Here is a 20,615-nt window from a genome sequence, read left to right on the forward strand (position 1 = left end):
ATTAGCTAAAGAAAAACCCTATTCATTTACTATTGCATCAGCCTGAGAAAGGACTGACTGGCACTTATAGAAAAAATTCAAAATTCATATCATATATGGTAAATCTTAATTAAAATAACTAATTAGTATTTTTAAAAGAAGTGTAAAAAATGATAATTAACAAGTCCTTAATTAATAACTTGTAAATAGTTAATAAGACCTATACTGTGAATTTTCTATGAAATATTATCACAATCTATCAAGCTTCTCTTTTAATCAATTACCTATATCAGATGAATTTTAATTTTTTATTTCTGGTTACTAGAACAGTCTATCACAGTTGGTTTAAATAATAAGGTAATAAGCACAAAGCAGAATGTTTAGGACGTATAAAACAATTAGAATTCTTAATAATTCACTCATTTGCATTCAAGTGAAACTGGCTTAAAGGTATAAATGAAATCACGTACCAGAGTTCCATTGGTTTCCTGGGTCATATTCTTCAGTTCTCCCACAATGAAGGCAACTAGATATGTACTCATTTTCACACTCTCAAAAAATTCATCTTTAATAAGCTTGTCTTCAATTTGAACAGATGACTTCTGCAAAACAGAACAAAACAAAATAAAAAGATGGGGAAGGCAGAGAGAGCATTATAGCTAACAGAATATATAATGATGAGACAGCTAGTAGTATAGTGGTTAAAGCCATGGAGTCAGGAGGACCTGAATTCAAAGCCAGCCTCAGACACTTACTAGCTATGATCCTGGGCAAATCCCTTAATCCTGACTCCCTTAAAATAAATTAATTAATTAAAATAACAAATAAAAAAAGATCGTGACAAGTAAATATTAATATATTTTATATCTGTAAAAGCATTAGTTATACATTAGAGATTTATTGTCTCAGTTTCTTTAACCAATAAATACCACATGCCTAACTCATAAGAAATGTACAAGAATTCAAAATAGAAGTGTAGATTAGTTTATTTTATATGTCATTACAATTAATTAAATGTTTTACTATACATCTTTATGAAATAAATAAGTATTATACCCAGCTTAGGTTAGAAAGGTTGTGATATATATATGGTAATTCTGAAAACAAATGACAAAACTGCAACTTGAACCCAGAGCTACTGATACCAATTCCAATGCTCTTTCCATTGTAGCCATGCTATTTCGCCTTATCAAGAGCTGAGTTCTTCAGAAGCAAGTAAAACTCAACTTTATTGGCACAGAAACTACTTCAATTCAGGGGCTGAATATGGGAAGATGGTTATATTATTGGATGCAGGGAGATAAGAATTCACCTCTCCCCCCATAGAAATAAACAATACTGCTTTCTAGTGTCATATAGGCATTCTATTAATTTCTGTTTATAAAATAAATAAAAGTAGCTATCTGGTAAATAAAGCACAGTTCATACTTCTTGAATGTTTTATTCTCTTGTTTATCATTTAAGAAACTGGAGTGAATTCCAAGAAACTCATGAAGTGTTCTCTAAAACCCCCAAAGTACTATTTAACATTTATCTTTTGAATAGATAAGAAACACACTAAAAGGAACCACAGAATTTCAGAGATGGAAGGAACCTAAAAGGCCAGAATTTAGTCCAATTTGTATTAAAAACAAATTGCCTTCACAATACACTCAAATAACAATTATCCAGTCAAAGGACGTGTAGTTTACAGAAAGGACATATACTTGCCTCTCCTAATATTAAGTAAGATGAGCATTATCTTTCTTGGCAGCTATGTCAAATTGTTGAATTATAATGAACCTACAATCAATGAAAACAATTCGTTTTCAGACAAATAATCTAAACCAATTTCTCCTTTCTTCCTTTGTCTCATCTAATATTTGGAAAGTTACTTTATTGAATTCAAGTATGAAAGATGACATTCTTTCCTTTTAAATGTCATCTTATTTGAATCAGTCTGATATTTTAGCATATCAAAATCTTTTTGTACCCTTTCATCCAATGTATTATCCAATTGTATTGGATCCAAATGTATCCAATTATACAATGCATTTGTAATTTGCAAATCTGAAGCATGTTATGGTATGCTTTTATTCAAGTCCCTGGGGGAGAAGGAGGAAATGTTAAATAATACAGAGCAAAGCAAAACTCCACAGGAAGCTTTCTTCCTAGATAACACCAAAATATTAATGATTCCTTTTTGAACCTTGTCATTCAACCAGATGGAATTACCATGTGTCAGAGTTTAGTCCATATTTCCATCTTTATACCTAACTATCAGATTTAATAACTTTGTTCCCCTTCACACATATGACCTCTTGCTTCAAAGGAAATTATATAGTTTGGAATAACCCCTTTTTGTCAAAGCCATACTGGTTTTTAGCAATCTTTGCTTCCCTTTTCTAAATGCTTCCTTTTCTTAATGTTTCTAAATGCTTCCCTTTTCTAAATGCTTCCTTTTTCTAAATGTTTGTAAACTATTCATTTAATAATGTTCTAGAAATCTGCCAGAAATCAAAGTCAAATTTACTAGTCAAAAAAAGGCAACATTTGTCCAATTCTAATTCTATGATCCCCTTCAATGATTTTCCATGATTGTTAACCATGATTCAGCAATCATATCTGCCAGTTTGGTGAAGACCTCAGGGGTTTTGCTTCTTCATCTGGGTAAAGAAATTTGAATTCATCAAAGGTATAGCTGGAAAAACTAGAAAGTAATCTGGAAGAAACTAAGCATAGATCATCATTTCACTATATAACAATAAGGTCAAAATGGGTATGTGACTTAGACATAAAGGATAATATCTTAAACGAATTAGAAACATGGGGGGTGGGGTGGGAATGACCTATTAGATCTATGGATAGAGGAAGAATTTATGACAAAATAGTAGACAGAAAGATTCACTTTGATTTCATGAAATTTCTTAATTGATACAAGACCAAACAATATGAAGAAGCAGTTTTGAGAGGAAGAAATCAAATGAGCACAGTAACCTAATGTTCCACAAACCTGAAGATCCCAGCTAATGGGACAATAATTCACTACTTAACAAAACCAGAGATGTTTTGTTTCCTCATTATCTTTGCTTATTCCTTCAACTTCTTTTGCTTATCTTATTGCTATGAATATTGAATATTGAAAAATAATGGTGATAATAGATAATCTTTCTTCATCCCTGATCTCACTAGCAAGGCTTCTAGTTTATTCTCATTATAAACAGTACTTACTCTAGGCTCTAGATAGATACTACTTAATAGTTTTAATAAAAGCTCTCTAAGCTAGATTTTTAAAAGACCCGGACAAAAGGTAGAAATAAAGGCAGAGAGCAAGAGTATGAATATAAAAGTGTGTCATAGTCATTTAAAAATAGGATCAGGAGGGGCAACTAGGTGGTGCAGTGGATAGAGCACCAGTCCTGAAGTCAAGAAGACCTGAGTTCAAATTTGACCTAAGACACTTAACACTTCCAGGCTTTGGGACCCTGGGCAAGTCACTTAATCCCAACTGCCTCAGGAAAAAAAAAAAAAAATAGGATCAGGAATATGTAAATACCTAATAAGATGAGTTTGAGGTTGAGGTTGATGAGAGGAAAGAAAAAAAAAAAAAAGGGGGGGGTAATAAAGAATTTTTTTTAGATATATGTGGAAAAGAAGATTACCAAAGAAAGTAGGTTGCTATTCATAATGAATAGAATGAAAACTAAATAGAATGAAAGGAAAACTTTTTTTTTCCTGTTTTCTTTGCCAAAGAAAATATTCTATGGACACAATAAAAATGTCTAATACGAAGTTTACATCCCAAGATAAGGTAAGAAGCTTATATATGTATGTATAATGCTTCATATATATAATGGATATCTTATTTCTAGCCTTATCTATGGGTGGGAAAGGAGGAAGGAGGGGGAAAGAGAATTTAGAAGTAAAAATAAAACATTTTTTCAAATGTTACCGGATCACATACATTACCAACATGTGTATATGTCCAAATTTTTGGCTTAGTTGCATGTGTTCCCAAGATATTTTCTCTTGTCTTCCTTCACCATACATTTATAAGATTCAAATGTGTGCTACTCCTCATACCTGACTTATCATCACATGCATTCCCTGTGGGCGCACCACTTAAGTATGATCAATATGCATGCCCATTGTCTTTATTAATGGTATATTTAGGGCAAAGTGTCCTATGTCTTCAGCAGAAATAAATCTGGCTTCTTATTTGGCTACTTCATCTGTCTTTATGTTAAACTTCATGTCTTTTTGACTGACTATTAAAAGTTAATATATTATTTGTTTGAAATTTAAGGTGATTGATGAGTTTCCTATACATTCACATTATTTCTCCTCAGTGGAAGTGTTTCTTATTGTGTCTTCAGAATTTCATTCTTAGTGGATTACATCCTAGATTGACTTTTCCTATAAAATTTTAGGCCATGAGATTCTACTTATCCTTTCCTAAAGTGGGCACTTTTAGGAAAAAAACACAAATAAGCAGGACAGTGTTGGTACTATAATGTTAAATTTAATACATACTTCTAAAAGTCCCCAAATGTAAATAATATTGGATTTCTTAATTTTATAAACAATCTATTTTCTATTCTTGTGTATGTGAAAATATTTTTCAAGTTCATAATAAAAAAAAAAAAAAAAAGAAAGAAAAAATTTCAAAACTCTGCCTTTCCAAAAGCTAGATTGGCAAGTATATTGTAAGCATTTAAATGCTTTTTTATTTGAATTGGCCTGAAAAGTGTTACATTATTGCCACTTTCTTTATCTTCAATTTTAAGACAGAGTAGTCATTTACCTACAAATTTCTTGTCATCCCCACCCCAGCCATAACTTTTTCCCTCTTGATAAGCATTATATTAAAAATAGAATTTTCCCCTTATTGGTTTCTCCCTCTTTTGAAAGATGAAATTACAATTAACACAAATCAAGAAATTATTAGTTGTTCCATGTGACAGAGAGAGACAGGCAAATCCAAGGATGGAGAGATTCAAAGTAGCAAGATGCATTCAATGTGCCCTTTTTTAAAAGAGAAACTCAACCAAATCAGCTCTTAGCAGATGTAATCAGTCGCAGAGATCATTTATGCCAATATACAAATACGATACCATTCTTCCAGATGATAGGTGAATTATTAATACAGAACTCATGGCAAATCTGATAGATTTATAGATGATAGATCAAGTCACCCTTACAAGTATAAACAGCATTTGGTCAATATCAGCAAATGTGCATAACAAAAACCTAGTCATTAAATCTATACAATCAGGTAATTTATATTCTTATGAGTTTGGAAATGTTCATCATTAATTCAGGAGTCCCTCAAGTCAAGAAGACTTTTATGAAAACAATATTACTACAACAATACACAAATATCAATTATATATCATGTTTCTTTTGAATAAAGCATAATCAGTCACAGCTACATACAGTCATGGATCTCATATCTGAATTAAAATTTATCTCTCTATAACTATTTAATCTTCATTAGTCAAGCCTTCATCTCAAGACATCTGAGACTTATCAGTAGTTGTTCCTTTCTTGAGTTTTGTATCCTGTATATTTCTGGAATCATATCAACTAAGCTTAATTTTCCTACATTGTAGCTGTCCTTTGTGGTAGCCAGCTCAGGGAAAATGTATACGTGCAGTTTTCTCCTTCTATACTTTCCATTGGTAATTCTTCTGATTTTTTTTTTAAGAGTTTTAGAGTTTTACAAAACTCTGAACAGTTGCACTCAATCTTTGCCTAAGAGCCTATCATTCCAATAGTTGAAGGCAATCATCTTCTCAACCAGCTATAAGCTTCCTAAATTTATCTATGGCTTCTAAATCTCTTATGTTTGATTGGCAACAATAATGAAACCATCACCTGTACTCCAGTCCCAAGAAGGCTTCAGTTTCTTGTCCAAGATTTTGCAATCTTTAGCAATCCTTTCTAGTTTCCTTCTGGCAGCATCAGTTAGGAAGCAAGCATCCTCTGTAGGTCTTGGATATGCTTTGGAAAGGCCTTTGCTCTTATCCGTGGGTTGAAAAGTAGCTGCTGTCAGTATTCTTCAAAAAGAAGTCCCTAACTTACACTATTTTTCTCTTCTTCCTTTGATTGTTAGACGATATCTTACCCAAAGTACCTATAGAACCAAATCATTGGAGTACAAATAGTGGATTCCTTTTCAGTGTGTCCAGATCTTTTATTTCTTTACTTCAAACACACTCAGTGGTTTTTTCAATCTTCTTTCACATTGCATCCTCTCAAAAGAATATTTCCATCAAGTAATAAACATTTTATTTCATGGGTTGAGAAAACAAATTATGAGATCCATGATCATTCAGAAAAGATTGGTCTTACAGTCCATACAGGAAAAAAATACTTAAAAAATTCCGACTGTCCAAACTGTACCATGAAATTGGCACCCAATCCATTAGTGTACCAGTTCACATTTTTAGGACAGGACAGACACCATAGAAGAACAATAAGTTGAGCCATGAATTAAATGAGAGGATGAAAGCAATGTGGATTCCATTTGGGAAGTTAATCAGTGCTTTTAATAATCCCAATTTTTTCTCTAGTGCAAAAACCAGTCTTTCCAAAACTGGGAATAATATATTACTATACATTAAGGAACACTAAAATCTGAGGATTGAAAATTGGAGATGAACCAAAGGATAACAGAGACATGTGGTAGGTGCAAATAGACCATAATATATTTTTACTGATGTGCTCCATTCATGAAGTGACATAAGGTATACCACTTGAGGAAGAATACAATTAGAAAAGACCTGGGCTGATTTACACAAAATGAAATCAATGTGAATGCTCCATTGGCATCCTAGGAATGTAACAAGACCTCCAAGAAGTCCTCAAGTTCATTAAGTGAATACTATTTGAAGGAATTATGGAATAATATAAATAGTCATAATGTTAGACAGGAAGATAATGGACCAGTCCATACCAAGGCAGGGAAAGGATATCATTTTATCATTTATCCATGAAGAAAGAATTTTAGTACCACTCTTTTTTTTGAGGGGGGGGAGTACAGTAATTTTTACTCTATTTGCCTTGTCTCATTTCAACTTTCTGAAAGAAATAATTATTTCTCATTAATAATTAATGAATTAGCAGTAAGATTTTTCCCCTTCCTATTTCCTCATTCAAAAATCAGCTCCTTTAAGTTTTCCAGCCAGCCTTTAAAGGACAGGAGTGATGATAAGATGAAAATTGGACGAGATACACCCAACAGGAAAAATTTTAATCTAATCAAAGTAAAGAAATTCTAGTCCAGGGAAAATGGTATAGTCTGTATTTTAGTCCATTGTAATTTAGTCAGATTGGTCTGAGTAGAAGTGGATTCCCCCTTTCATCTAGATCCTTTGAGACTGGGGGAGGAGGAAGGAGTCTAATATAGTTAAGTCTCAGTCTAAGATTCAGTGATCAGAGTTATATCTTTCAGTCCCTCATTAGAATAAGCCCCTTCTCACAATTACCCAGAAATTATACCCCTCAAATTTTTCATATCTCACATTTCTTTCCTCAAAGAAGTTGGCATGATGAATTCTATATTATTCTACAATGGTCTTATCACCCATTCATTCAAGTATATGAGACACTTCTCTTGGCAGACACCCACTGATTCTGGCTGGTTTCCCTCAGCTCATCCCAAAGTATATTTACTTTTTCAAATGATTAGTTACAGACTTAATTCTGAACATCAATACAATAAATTAAAATCTGTTTTGTAACTATTTGCAGTTGAATTAATTTCAACTCAAAATGTCATAAAATTTTTAGTGTTCCTTTCTAAGTCTGCATTACAATTCTTTTTAGTATTCCTTCCTAAGTCTGCATTACAATTCTTTGTTGCATCCTTTTCATTCATTTTTCTTCTTACATGACAGTTATTAAGGATGTACTTCTGCTCTGGTTTTGTTTTTTTTTTTCCCTACTTGGTATTATTTTTTTAAAAAATTATTTCCTTTTTTTGGTGTTCCCTATATATATTTTTAATTATAGGTTCCTCCTAGGCTTACAAATAATGCTGCTATGAAAAAACTTTGTACAGATTTCTTTTTTGTTAATATTTTTAATTATACTTTTAGGTTATATTCCCAGCTACTATATCCTGCCAGACTATTCTCCAAAATTTTTTTTGAAAGTTTGCAAATGCACCAGCAATAAATGAATTTTCTTGTGTCTACATACTCTAGCTAGTATTGCATTACTCTTAATTATTGTTTTATGTCAATGTAACAAGAATAAGATGGTATTTCAATTCATTTTCATTTATGTCTCTATGGTTATGAGATAAAAATTTTTCAAATGATTATTAAAGATCTGTTTTTAATTTTTTAATTTATTTTTATTATTTATTTATTGAAAATTAGGATTTTAATAGTTCTCTGTATTGTTTTCAATGTATTGTCATGTGATGATTAATTTTTCCAATTTGTATTTTTCTTTTAAAATTTTTTTGCCATTCAAATCTTTTGTAATTCCTTGTCTCTAATAATTTCCTTTGTGTTACAAAAATATTTACAACTGAGAGAAGTACATTACTGCAAGGCAGATCGCCACCTTTTAAAATAGTTTTTTTCTCATACAACCAGAATTCACTGAAGCATGTGTATACTATTAAGATACAGGTATAAATCAGTTTTGTGACAAAAGAATATACTTAAAAAAATAATAATAATGGCTCCTTCCCCCTGGTTTTTATTTTCTATAGGTTTATCGACCATTAATCTTCCTGTAAACATTTTAAATTTCTTAATAGGTTATCTAAGCAAAATACGAACATAAAATAATACACTTCAAGTCATGCTATCTCATCTGGTAAAGAATATATAATTATTCCTTCCACATCATGGATAAAGACATGGTACCCTGTTAGCTGGAAAAATCAATATAAAAAATTTTGGCCCTTTCTTTGTGCCAGAGAAGTCTGAACTTTTTCTTTTTCTCTCATAGGGTGTTTCCTGTACCTTTCTGTAAAAATTTGGCCTCAGTATATGGTCAAAGGCTCTACGTTATTTGCTGGCCTTCATATGTTGTCTACGGCTTCTGCAAAACTCCCAAAAAATTTCCATTTACTTTCTTATGCCCATGTATTGAAAATGCAATGGGGACAATTGCAATATAGACTGTACTAGATTCTTTGCCATAGGTGAGATGAAATAAACCATTAAGAAAGATTCACAAAAAAAGTGTTTACATTCAAGGAATAAAACTTTACCTTGGGCATATTTGACAAAGCTGTATAGTGCTCCTCCCTGACAATCTTGATGATAAATGTTGCTTTGAATGCTGGTTCATCAAAACAAGGAAAAGCAGACCTTGCTGCAAGAGGTTCAAACTGAGTTGCTGCAAAGTACCTAAAAGAACATTTAAAAAAGGCATTTAAAAAAAAAAATTGCAAACAAAAGCCAATCTGCACAAATCTGATTTCACTTCATTTTCTTCAAGCCTAGAATGTACTCCCTCATTCCTGAATCTTGGAATTCCAAGTTTCCTCACAGGCTTGGCTCATGGGGCAACATCCTATAGAAGATTTTCTTGGTACCTTTAGTTATTAGTATCCCATTAAATAAAATTGTGAACATCTATTTACAAGTAATATTCTCCTCACCATGGAAAGTATGCTTGTTAAGAGACTGTTTTTAAATTTTGTCCTTGTATCACCAGTAAATAGCAGATGCCTTATTGGGGGCTTATACTGGATTGTGCTATGTGGTATCTGACATGACATCACAGTATTTTCAATAAAAACATTCTGGCTTCAGACTATTATGATATAAAGACTTCCCTATAAGGAAACTCTTTTCATCAACGCAGATCTGCACTCTTCTGAAGTTTATGGCTTAGAGAATTGTCTAGAGCCCCAAAAGATGTTTCTGGTTCCAAATCTAGGACTAGCAACTCCATCATTCTGTCTGATAATTAGGGTGAAGATGAGATAAGTAAATATAAAATGGAATAGAATATTAAAAATTTTTAAATACCTGAAATATGATAGGCTTTGCTTAAGAAAAATTCAGAAAAAATGACTAAGAAAATTTCATTAACATTACAATTCAAAACTTTACTGATTAAAGTACGTGTTGAATTATCAGATGTAGAGTATACCTTTCACATTTCTAGCATAACTTTCGTCACCTAATTGAGGCTCATTTACATTCCCCTTTTCACTTCAATCACAAATCCAAAATAGGCAGTTGTATTTTTCAAATTACCCACTAGCAACTAGTGATATAAAAAAATACATACAGAAAACTAACCCTTCAACTCAATCCAATTTCTTTTCCTTTATATTGGAGGGGGGAAAAAAGAGATGAAAATATTTGCAAGGTTTCAACTGCTTTCTCCATAAGGATTCAAAGATCAAATACATTAGATTTATCTCCAGGGTTATAAAAACCTTGAGATAGCTAAAAATTAAATAATGCAAAGACAGATCTAAATGTCAAAGAAAAGTATGCTCTGTTTGACATTAAAGCTCTATCCATTTTCAAACATATGTTCAAAGCTTTGATACCAAATGAGGGAGAAAGAATAAGTTCCATGCACTATTCTTCCATGCAATCACCAAAGCAAACAGCTGCGTTTAGATCTTTGATCTGGCTGACAATAAGCAAATCCTAGAAGTAACAGCAGATCACTGAAAAAAGAATATAAGAGCTACATACTTTTCCTCTTTATTTTCATCTTCATAAGTGACTCCATAAAATCCATAGTAGTTGTTGGATATATTTGCTGAGTAGTCTATCTTCAGGATGTAGTTGTGGCCGTCCAAAAGTACTTCAGGTGCTATAATTGCAATTTGGTCATGAAATTTATATTCCAAGAATTCAACTTGTTTCTCTTGCTTCGAAACTACTGAAGTAAATAATATTTTGGAGATATTGTGCCCAGAGCTATGAAGAATAATGTTCCGGGTGGCTTGAAGGGCCTGAATCTTTATCTCCACAGAACCCTTGAATTTCATTGTGGTGAGGTTTGGGTGTATGGTCAGTTCATATCGTAATGGTATTATGTTTTGGGGAAGCCTAATTTGTGCCCAGGGAAACAACTTCCCATTAGTTGCAATAGGTTGTATTAGTTCCATGGACTGATTTTTCTTATGGCAGCCTTCTTTGGTAAAGGTACACCGGGGAAGAAGGTAAATCACCATTATCACTGAAACAGCAACCACAAGGACAAAAGTACACACCAGCATGGTCCTTCCCGAGGGCAGTGAACAAGCTCCATCGGGACCCTGTCGATAGCCAGTTATGTTATTCCGTAGACCCGAGCTTCTGTTCATGAAAGACATGCCCAGCAGTTTTGCTGATGATTCATAATCCTCTTCATCTTCATCCATCTCGTGTTCTCCTAGACCACGAACAAGTAATCTTGAACCTCGAGGCTCATATTCCACCTCATCAGGTTCCAGGGGATGTAAACAAGGTTCTTTGGCTAAATCCACCACATCCGGTTCTTCCTCAAACATGCTGTTTTCAATCATATTTCTGGGGAGCTGAAGCCGATCTAAAAAAAAAAAAAAAAAAAAAAAAAAAAAAAAAATTGTTTTTAAAAGTATATTATGCCTTTAATATGCATTCATTTAACAAATAGTAGAAAGCAGCAAAGAATAAAATGCTAATAATGAAATTACTTCAGGTGAAAGTACTCTCATTCTAGAATCTGTAATTACTTGAAGTTTTTGTCATTGTAGTGCACTAAACCTACTATAATCTCTCTGTCTCTCTGTCTCTCTCTCTCTCTTTTTGGCTGAGGCAATTGGGGTTAAGTGACTTGCTCAGGGTCACACAGCTAGGAAGTGTTAAGTGTCTGAGGCCACATTTGAACTTAACTCCTCACGGCACTCTATCCACTGTACCATCTAGCTGCCCCCACCAACTATATTCTTGTAACAAATTCTTACTCCCCAAAGCAAAGAAATCAACTTATTAAAAAAATATATATTGCCTTCACTCTGTAATACTGTAAACTAGGCTAGAAACAATAAAGTTAGAAGATTCACTTTCCTAAAGGAAAAAAGCACCGTTTAGTCACGTCCAACTCTTCAGGACCCCATTTGGATTTCCATACTGGAATGGCTTGCCTTTTGCAATCTTCAAGGGAATAAGGCAAACTGGTTAAGTGACTTGCCTAGAGTCATACAACTAGTGTGTATCTAAGTCTGAATTTGAATTCAGATCTCCCTTCCTCCAGACTCAGCACTCTATCCAACTAGGCCTCAAAAACATTTGTGATTAAATTCTAAAGTGAAATCAGGTTCCTTTCTTTAACAGAATACCATCTCATCCAATATCTACAGACATAACATCACCTTTATGGAAGGAAATATGATATAATTATATATATATATATATATATATATGTATATATATACATATGTATATATATACATATATATATATATATAAATATAAATATATCTTATGGAAGGAACAAGTGTTTACTCTCAACAAAAAAAGATGACAAGTTCAAGTATTTTATTGATAGGAGAAAAGCTCAGAATCTCATTTACTTTCATATACAATTCCAATAAGCTTGGTTTGTTTCCTGGATCTTAAAGAATTAGAAAGATAGTAAAAAAGATTAACAGGTGGTAAATGAACAAAAATGGAAATGGACATATACTCTAAGGTCATCACTAGCACACACTTAAGGATAAATTGTTTACTGGTCATTTCCAGTTCTTCTGATCTATATCTTATCACTGGACCCAGATGGCTCTAAAGTTGCACAAATCACCTTCATTTTCTTTACTTGCATGTCATAACATCACCTCCCAAACAAAACCAAATTATTTTCACTGTATTCTTTAAAGGTAGGAAGTTGTAGAATATATTTAGAAATGTGTCTGTGTATGTATTTAGAAAGATTAAAGACTCTACTTGAACAAACTTTTCTGTCATATGGAAAATTCACTTAGACTTTTAGGGTGAAAGACCTTATTCTCTCCAAAGATGCTAATAAATGTGGTGTTGCTATAATAAATTTTCTTCTTAAAAAAAGTAATGGTTGTTCTAAAAGCTTAATATCTATATATTAACAAAATTTACCTAAATGTAACTATGTTTCAATTCATTTTTAGTCACTGCCTTGCTGTTAAAAGTGGTGCATACAGAGAGCTATCTTAATACTGAACAGCTATTTCTTAAACTAGTAAACTTAAGCTAATTTATTAAACTTAATTAACTTAAAGCAAGTAAATTGAATTATGATTACATTTTTAAACATCTAATTTTTAAACTTCCTTCAGATTTAGCCTTTTTCTTAGTTCAGAGATGCTTTTTTCTTTGAGATTGTTGGCTCCTTTTTTTCCTCCACCCACACTGCCTTGTGTAATTTTTTTTCTCTTCCATGTAAAACATCTTTTTAATCAGAGAGAATTGTGTTGAGCGTTCTCTGCCTTCCATATTATTAAAATCCCAAACTGTAATCTTGTTATTTCTATTATAGTTAAAATATTAGATCTTATTAAATCTGAATTTGTTGAACCTTAACTAAAGGTAATACCAGATATTATATATATATATAAAAATTGCTTTTTTTTAGTGACTTTGGTCAATTTCTATTTTCTTTCTTCTTGCTTGTAAGAATATTCTTAGTTAGGGGGGCGGGGGAGTGAACTTGTGATATCAATGGCATAGGAAACTGCAGTTGAGGAAAATCACTCTACCAATACAAGATGGCATCTCAACTGTAACTTATTTTCAGTCCCCTAGAACACAGAGAGGTTTAATGACTTGCACAGATAATAGCCAGAGGCAAGTCCTCCTAGCTTAGGGGTCAACTGTGTCATGTTGTCTCTCTTAGTTATGGACTTTTGTGGAGAAGTTCTTTTTTAAGTCCTGGCTATTTTGCAAATTTTGTTTTCAATATATATGGTGAAATTTATAGTACACATAATTGACTTTTATATCTTTTTATTCCACATTGACATTTTCCTTATTTTAAAAAATGGTCTTCTAGTTCTTTGTCTTCATAATTCTGTAGTTTTATGATTTATCTTGGTGAAATTAAAGCTGCACTTTCTTCTTGATGGGAAACTTGGGGAATACTGCTTGATCTAATCCACTGGAGAATACTTTCTCTATTGAAATCCTCAAATGCAGCAACCAGTTTTTCCTCCTCTTTTTTCAGTTTCTTCTGGAATTCCAATTTATTCTACTGTTTGTAATCTTTGTTTTGTCTTTCAGGGACTCAGGGACTTTCACTTTTATATTTTAGTTGTTTTCTCCTCCTTTTAGTATTCTCATGCTTCCTGGATTTATTCTTCAATTTTGTCTTTTATTATCTATTGATCTCCTTAAGATTCTATATACTGTTTTTCAATATCCATATCCTTTACTTCATGTCTTCCTATATATTTTTCCAATTGCTTTAATTTAATGGATATATTTTTATGCTAGTATTTCTTTCGCATTATCCATTGTTGTTTCAAAATGGGTTTCTGGATTGATTTTATCTCTTAGATTTTTTTTTACAATGTTGATTTTTTTTAAATTTCCATTAAGGATTTATTCCCCACCTTATTTTGGAATAGTTTAGAAGTATCCTAGGAATGGGGTGGAAGGAGCTGTTTCCTGTGGTTTAATTGGGAATGGGAAGGAAGAAAAGCAAGGCTCATCTAGAAGGGGAAAGGAAGAGAAAGAAAAGAGGAAAGAAGGAAAGAGAAAAAATACCATGGCTCCGGGGCAAGGTGTACTTTGGGAATAAAAGCTCTGAAAAAGCAATAGTCTGTTCTAGCATTATTCTTTTGCTGTTCTCTCCCATATGTTCTTTTTTTTTTTTTTCTTTTCTTTTTTTTTTTTTTTTTTTTTTTTTGAGGCTGGGGTTAAGTGACTTGCCCAGGATCACACAGCTAGGAAGTGTTAAGTGTCTGAGACCAGATTTGAACTCGGGTCCTCCTGAATTCAAGGCTGGTGCTCTATCCACTGCGCCACCTAGCTGCCCCCCCATATGTTCTAATACAAGAACAATACAAGAACACTTTCTTACTTCTTGCTTATAATATTGGCTTCTCCGTTTCCTTCAAAACTCAACTAAAGTTGCACTTTTGTACAGGAGCCTTTCCCAATCCCCCCCACTAGTAAACCCTTCCCTCTGAAATTACCATTCTTTTTTGTTTATATCTTGTTTGTCTATAATTCTCTGCATATTGTCTTCTGGCTTCTTTTAAAAGAGAGCCTATTTCTCCCTTATATGATATCCTTAAGTGCTTAGCACAGTTGCCTAACTTAGCACTGTTTTCATAGTAAATACTTTAAAAAGCTTACCAACTAAATGATCTAGGGACTTTATAGGGCACCCTGTACAAACATAAGGTGTAGAGAACTGATGTTGATTTGGGAAACCAGACACTGCTGGTGGGTTGCCAGCAAGTGGAGGGTCAGTAGAAAAAGAACTTTGGTACCACAAATCTCGATTTAAAATCCAATTAGGCAAGGTGATGGAAAGGAATGGATGGAGGTACTGAACTGGGGTGAGAAGAAGGAAAACATCTAGGCTAGCACTATCTCTGACTCCCAACACAAATCTTGGGTCAAACTACTTTTGTGAGCCATATTTATTCCCTGTTTCAAATTTTTTATTATCTTCTAAATGAGTGAACCAAGTCTTCAAATCCCAAATTATATCTTACATTTCTTATAAAAGAGGAAGGCAAAGGAATAATAGTGAAGAAACCTGGATTCTTGCTGCAGTTCTTTCATTAACTCACTGTGACCATGACCAATCAATTTCTTTTACTTCAGCTTCCTGATCTATAAAGTGAAGCTACAGGATTTATACATAGTTGATCAACATTGAAAATAAGCTATTAGTAGAAAAGTGGTAAAATCAAGCAAAATAAAATGTCAAAGAGTAGGGAAAAAACACATTGCTAATTATTTCATGTTCATTAGTTTTCTAGTGGTTAGGGAACAATGTTCCATTGTTATTACAGCTAAATCGCCAGTTCTTGGTATCATACTTTCAACATCTAATATATAAATATTTGCTGAACTAATCTAATCAATCTTTCACCACAAATCTGAATGAAGGCACTTCCCCAAAGGCCCTAATGAAACTACCTACCCCAAATTGAGTCAACTGTTGAAACCTGGATGAAGGGGAGAGAGAAATTGTATTTTGGGGTTTTATTTGCAAATTCCCCCTATCAATAAGAAAATTCAGACAGCTTAGATTGAACAACACAGATGACATCCCCCTTTCCCTCCCCCCACCAAATTCTTCTCCTTAACCTTGTTCCTTCTGATATTTGTCATAACCTCTTTGACAGCTTCTGGGGCTGTCATGTTGCCTCTGCTCTCTCATAGAGGTATGCTTCATGTAAGATTCCCTCTCTTTGCTCCCTCACCCTCATTAAAAATATATATCCTTAACCTATTCCACAAAGCCCAGCTTTCAGAATGATCAACCACTTACTGGAAAGTAAGTTTATCCCTATTGCCATATAATGCTAGTTCCTAGTAATAAATAAGCTCATTCTTTCTACTCATACACCATTTCCCTAGTTCAAATTCAAGTCACCCTTCGTGTGGACTATTATCATTGTCTAATTGTTCTCTTTACATCTAGTCTCTTCCCTCTCTAATGCAGCCTCTACACTTGACTTTGTTACTCTGATGTTCAAGAAACTTCAGGAGCCCCCTGTTGCAGACTGGCTGTCCCTCCCTACCTGGAATGATTTCCCTTCTTACCTCTTGGAACTTATAGCTTCTTTCAAGGCTCAGGACTTCCTTCACCATCATAAAATCATGTCACTTTCCTCAAATTTGCTATTTTTCTTCAGTGTCTGACTCTTTGTGACATCATTTGGGGTTTTCTTGACAAAGATACTGGAGATTTGCCATTTCCTTCTCCAGCCCAGTTTACAGATAAACTGAAGCAAAATTTAGTGACTTGCCCAGTTCACACAGCTAGTCTGTTGAAGTGGAAAGAACCCCAATGATCACCTAGAACAAACCCCTCATCTTGTTGATGAGGAAATGGAGATCCAAATAAGAGTATTGTTCAAGGTCCCTCACAACCTGCACTCTTTCCACTACAGCTTGCAGCCTCACATACACTCCTACAGCCTTACACATATGTGCAAGCACATGCATGCACACAAATATCCATTTACTAGGAGGGGAGAAATACCATGAAAATCAGTTTTGATTAATAAAATTATTTTTCCATTGAAAGAAAAGAAGTTTTGTGGACTTTTTAAAAAGTTGTCTCATATTTTCCTTAATAGTATGCATTTGATTAAGACTACAGAGTGAAATATTCTAAGTGTTGTTCCCTCTAGAAGATATTTCCCTTCCCTAAAGTTGAGGATCAGAGAAGCATTGATTGTAGGATTTTGAGTCTACACGTTAAACTTATCCATTTTGTTATGACCTTAACTACAAAATACTGAAGTTGACATATTAGAAGATTAATTACTGATTCATTGAAAAACCAAGCTAAATAAAGTCATATATATAAATATATCCTTTAAAAATACTTTTAAAAAAAGTAATGAAAATCCATTAAAGTTTATTTTATACATTAAAAAAAAATTATTTTGAGGAGTCCGTAGATTTTACCAGATTGTCAGAAGGTTCTATGAAATTTAAAAAGTTAAGAAAGTTAAGAATCATTGAGCTAAAGGAAGAGATAATATTTAATTCAACTAAATCCCTTTAGTTCAGCTATTTAATAAGCACCTAATATGTACAAAGTATGATACAGGGTACTGAGAACACAAAAATGAAAAATTATAATACTTAGCCCTCAAAAAGATTATAATTTAAATTCTTATGTATAAAGCAGTTTTCAAACCACTTCAGAGAAATTCTCACATACATGATCTTCCCCATACTAGAAAAAACTGAAGGTAACTTTACAATTTTTAGATTATGTTGGCTTTTTGTTGTTGTTCAGTCATTTCATTTGTGTCTGACTTTGTGATACCATTTGGAGCTTTCTTGACAGATATGCTAGAGTGCTTTGGTACTTCCTTCTCCAGCTCATTTTATAGATCAGGAAATTGAGGTAAAAGAGATTAAGTGACTCCAGGTCAGGCATTCTCTCCAACACCATCTAGGTGCCCTTTCAGATTGTGGATAAATACTGAAAAACTGGCATTCGCATTTCTTGATCTCCATAATGGGATCAACAGTTCATGACTAATTGGGAAAGAAATCACAGACTTAATAGCACTAGAAAAGAGCTTGCAAATCATCCAAGTCAGCCCTCACATTTTAGAGGGAAGGAAAGTATGTCTCACTAATGGGAAGTGACTGGCTGGAGAACATACAGTTAATACATTTGCACAATACTAAGAAGTAAATAACAAGAGTTGGGACTTGAGCTCATGTCTTAAGACCAGGGTACTTTCTACTATGTCATAAAAGGTATCAGTCCTGCCTTTTTCATTTTCTCCTAGAGAAAATAAGAATTGGAAAAAAAATAATAAACCACCTCAAATCGCACACAAAAAATTGAAATCTGCAAACTCCCACATGTACTAATATGCATGAGATCCACAAGATTCATGTTTTATATAAAGCATTTGTGGATGGAAAAATGGTCTTATCTGTGTGAGTACATATGAAATGTTAGTCACATAAAACCAGAGGTATACATCTTCTTTTAGAAATGGGTCATCAGAATCCCTGGATGTTTTCTTCTGGCAAGAGCAGCACTACTTAATTTCTTCTTTTCTGAAATTCTTACATATTCTAAAAGACAAGTAGCATATAACAGAGATCTAATCTGATGTATAATTCTCTTTATCAGTTCTACTATAGATATGAAAATGCACATCTTATTTGATAGTTGTTAAATTTGGAATTAAAAATTATTTTAAAGATACATAGTTAAGGACACTTCTCATCCCTTAATGAGATCAGCTCAGGTATTGAGACAAAAGGATTATGAGCAATCAGTTTTCAAAGGAAAAAAAAAAATCACAGCTATACATCATCATACAAAAATGCTTCAAGTAACTAATAATTTGAGAAGTGCAAATTAAGGCAATTCTGATGTTCCTTCTCACACCCATCAAACTTACAAAAATAATAAGAGATGTTGTAGGGACGTTGGAAAAAGAAGCATACAGCAAAATTCATTAAACTGTGCATACTTGGGGCAGCTAGGTGGCGCAGTGGATAGAGCACCAGCCCTGAATTCAGGAGGAGCCCAGTTCAAATTTGGTCTCAGACACTTAAACACTTCCTAGCTGTATGACCCTGGGCAAGTCACTTAACCCCAGCCTCAGGGAAAAAACAAAAACAAAAACTGTGCATACTTTCTAACCCAGAAATATAACATTATTATGTTTATATCCCCAAAGAAATAAATGAAAAAGAAGAAAAGGACCTATTTGTACAAATATGTTTGTAATAGCTAAAAACTTGTAACAAAGGAGGCATCTAGTCTATTAGGGAAATGGCTAAAAAAATTTATAGTATATGAATGTAACAGAATATATATTGTTGGCATCACAATTGATAGAGTGCTAGACTAGGAGTAAGGAAGAATTGTATTCAAATTCTGCTTCACATATTTGCTAGTAATGTGAACTGGGGCAAGTAAACCTCTCTCCATCACTTCAGTTTCTTAATCTGTAAAATAGGAAATATAGCAGCACCCTCCCTAGATTGTTATGAAGACTAAAGAAGAAAACACATATAAAGTACTTTGCAAACCTGTAAGTACAATATAAATGCTAATTATGATGATGCTGGTTATGCCATATGAAATGATGAAATGCTCAATTTCAGAGGAAATTGGGAAGACTCAGTGAACTGACACAGATTGAAGTAAATAAAATTAGGATAGTTTATAAACAATGACATTAGAAAGAAAAAATAACTTAGAAACACTTTGAATCTGATTAATGAAATCATAAATCATGATTCCAGGGAACTGAAGATGAATATGAATCATCCCTTACCTCCTCCTGAAAAGAAGACATACTTAAAAATGCAGTAGGTGACATACATTTTTGTATTTGGCAATATAGGAAATTGCTAGACTATGATATTGGTTAAAAGAGTTTTCTTTTTCTTTCCTGAGAAAGGAGATAAATGCTTATAAAAATTTTCATAAAAACTAAAATGGAATTAAATGATTGAGTCTTTGATATCTGAAATATGAATAAAATAGAAACAGAGGACAGGTTGATAACAAATATAGAATATATTAGTGAGATAGTAAATATTTAGAATATAAACACTTAATCACAAAAATTTAACATGGATTCATCACAAAAAAGTCATAGCAGACTGACATTACATCAAAAAGTTATTATTAAATTAACAAATAAGCAAAATTCTACAAATATAGCCTAGATGACAAAAAAAGGCCTTTAATAAATTATTTCATGCCATTCTTATGAAAATAATGGAGATTTGGACTAGAGGCCATTTCAACTAGATGAATTTGGAACTTTTTGGGTGTCCAGCCTCAAAAAACAAGTACAGTGTATAGAGCACCTGACCTGGAGTCTGAAAAACCTGACATTTACTGTGTAACTGTGGGCACCCAATTAAACTCTGTCTACCTTAGTCTCCTTATCTATAAAATGAGAATAATATTAGCATTTACCTCCCAGGATTATTAAGATAAGAGTTGATAATATTGATAAAGAATTTTTCCTACCTGTGTTA

General features: G+C 33.1%; 1 protein-coding gene across 1 annotated transcript in view; it reads right to left on the reverse strand.

Annotated features, from left to right (window-relative positions):
* The window catches only part of LNPEP (leucyl and cystinyl aminopeptidase), a 100,052-nt gene that overhangs the window by 44,374 nt on the left and 35,063 nt on the right, over positions 1-20,615 (reverse strand). Inside the window, exons 2-4 of the mRNA XM_074282023.1 lie at positions 10,644-11,484; positions 9,194-9,332; positions 450-581 (exon numbers count right to left, since the gene is read on the reverse strand). Of these exons, the coding sequence (XP_074138124.1) occupies positions 450-581; positions 9,194-9,332; positions 10,644-11,484 (1,112 nt within the window). The remainder of the gene's footprint in view (positions 1-449; positions 582-9,193; positions 9,333-10,643; positions 11,485-20,615) is intronic.

Source organism: Sminthopsis crassicaudata, chromosome 1, assembly GCF_048593235.1.
Source record: "Sminthopsis crassicaudata isolate SCR6 chromosome 1, ASM4859323v1, whole genome shotgun sequence".
In the NCBI taxonomy this organism is placed as follows: domain Eukaryota; kingdom Metazoa; phylum Chordata; class Mammalia; order Dasyuromorphia; family Dasyuridae; genus Sminthopsis; species Sminthopsis crassicaudata.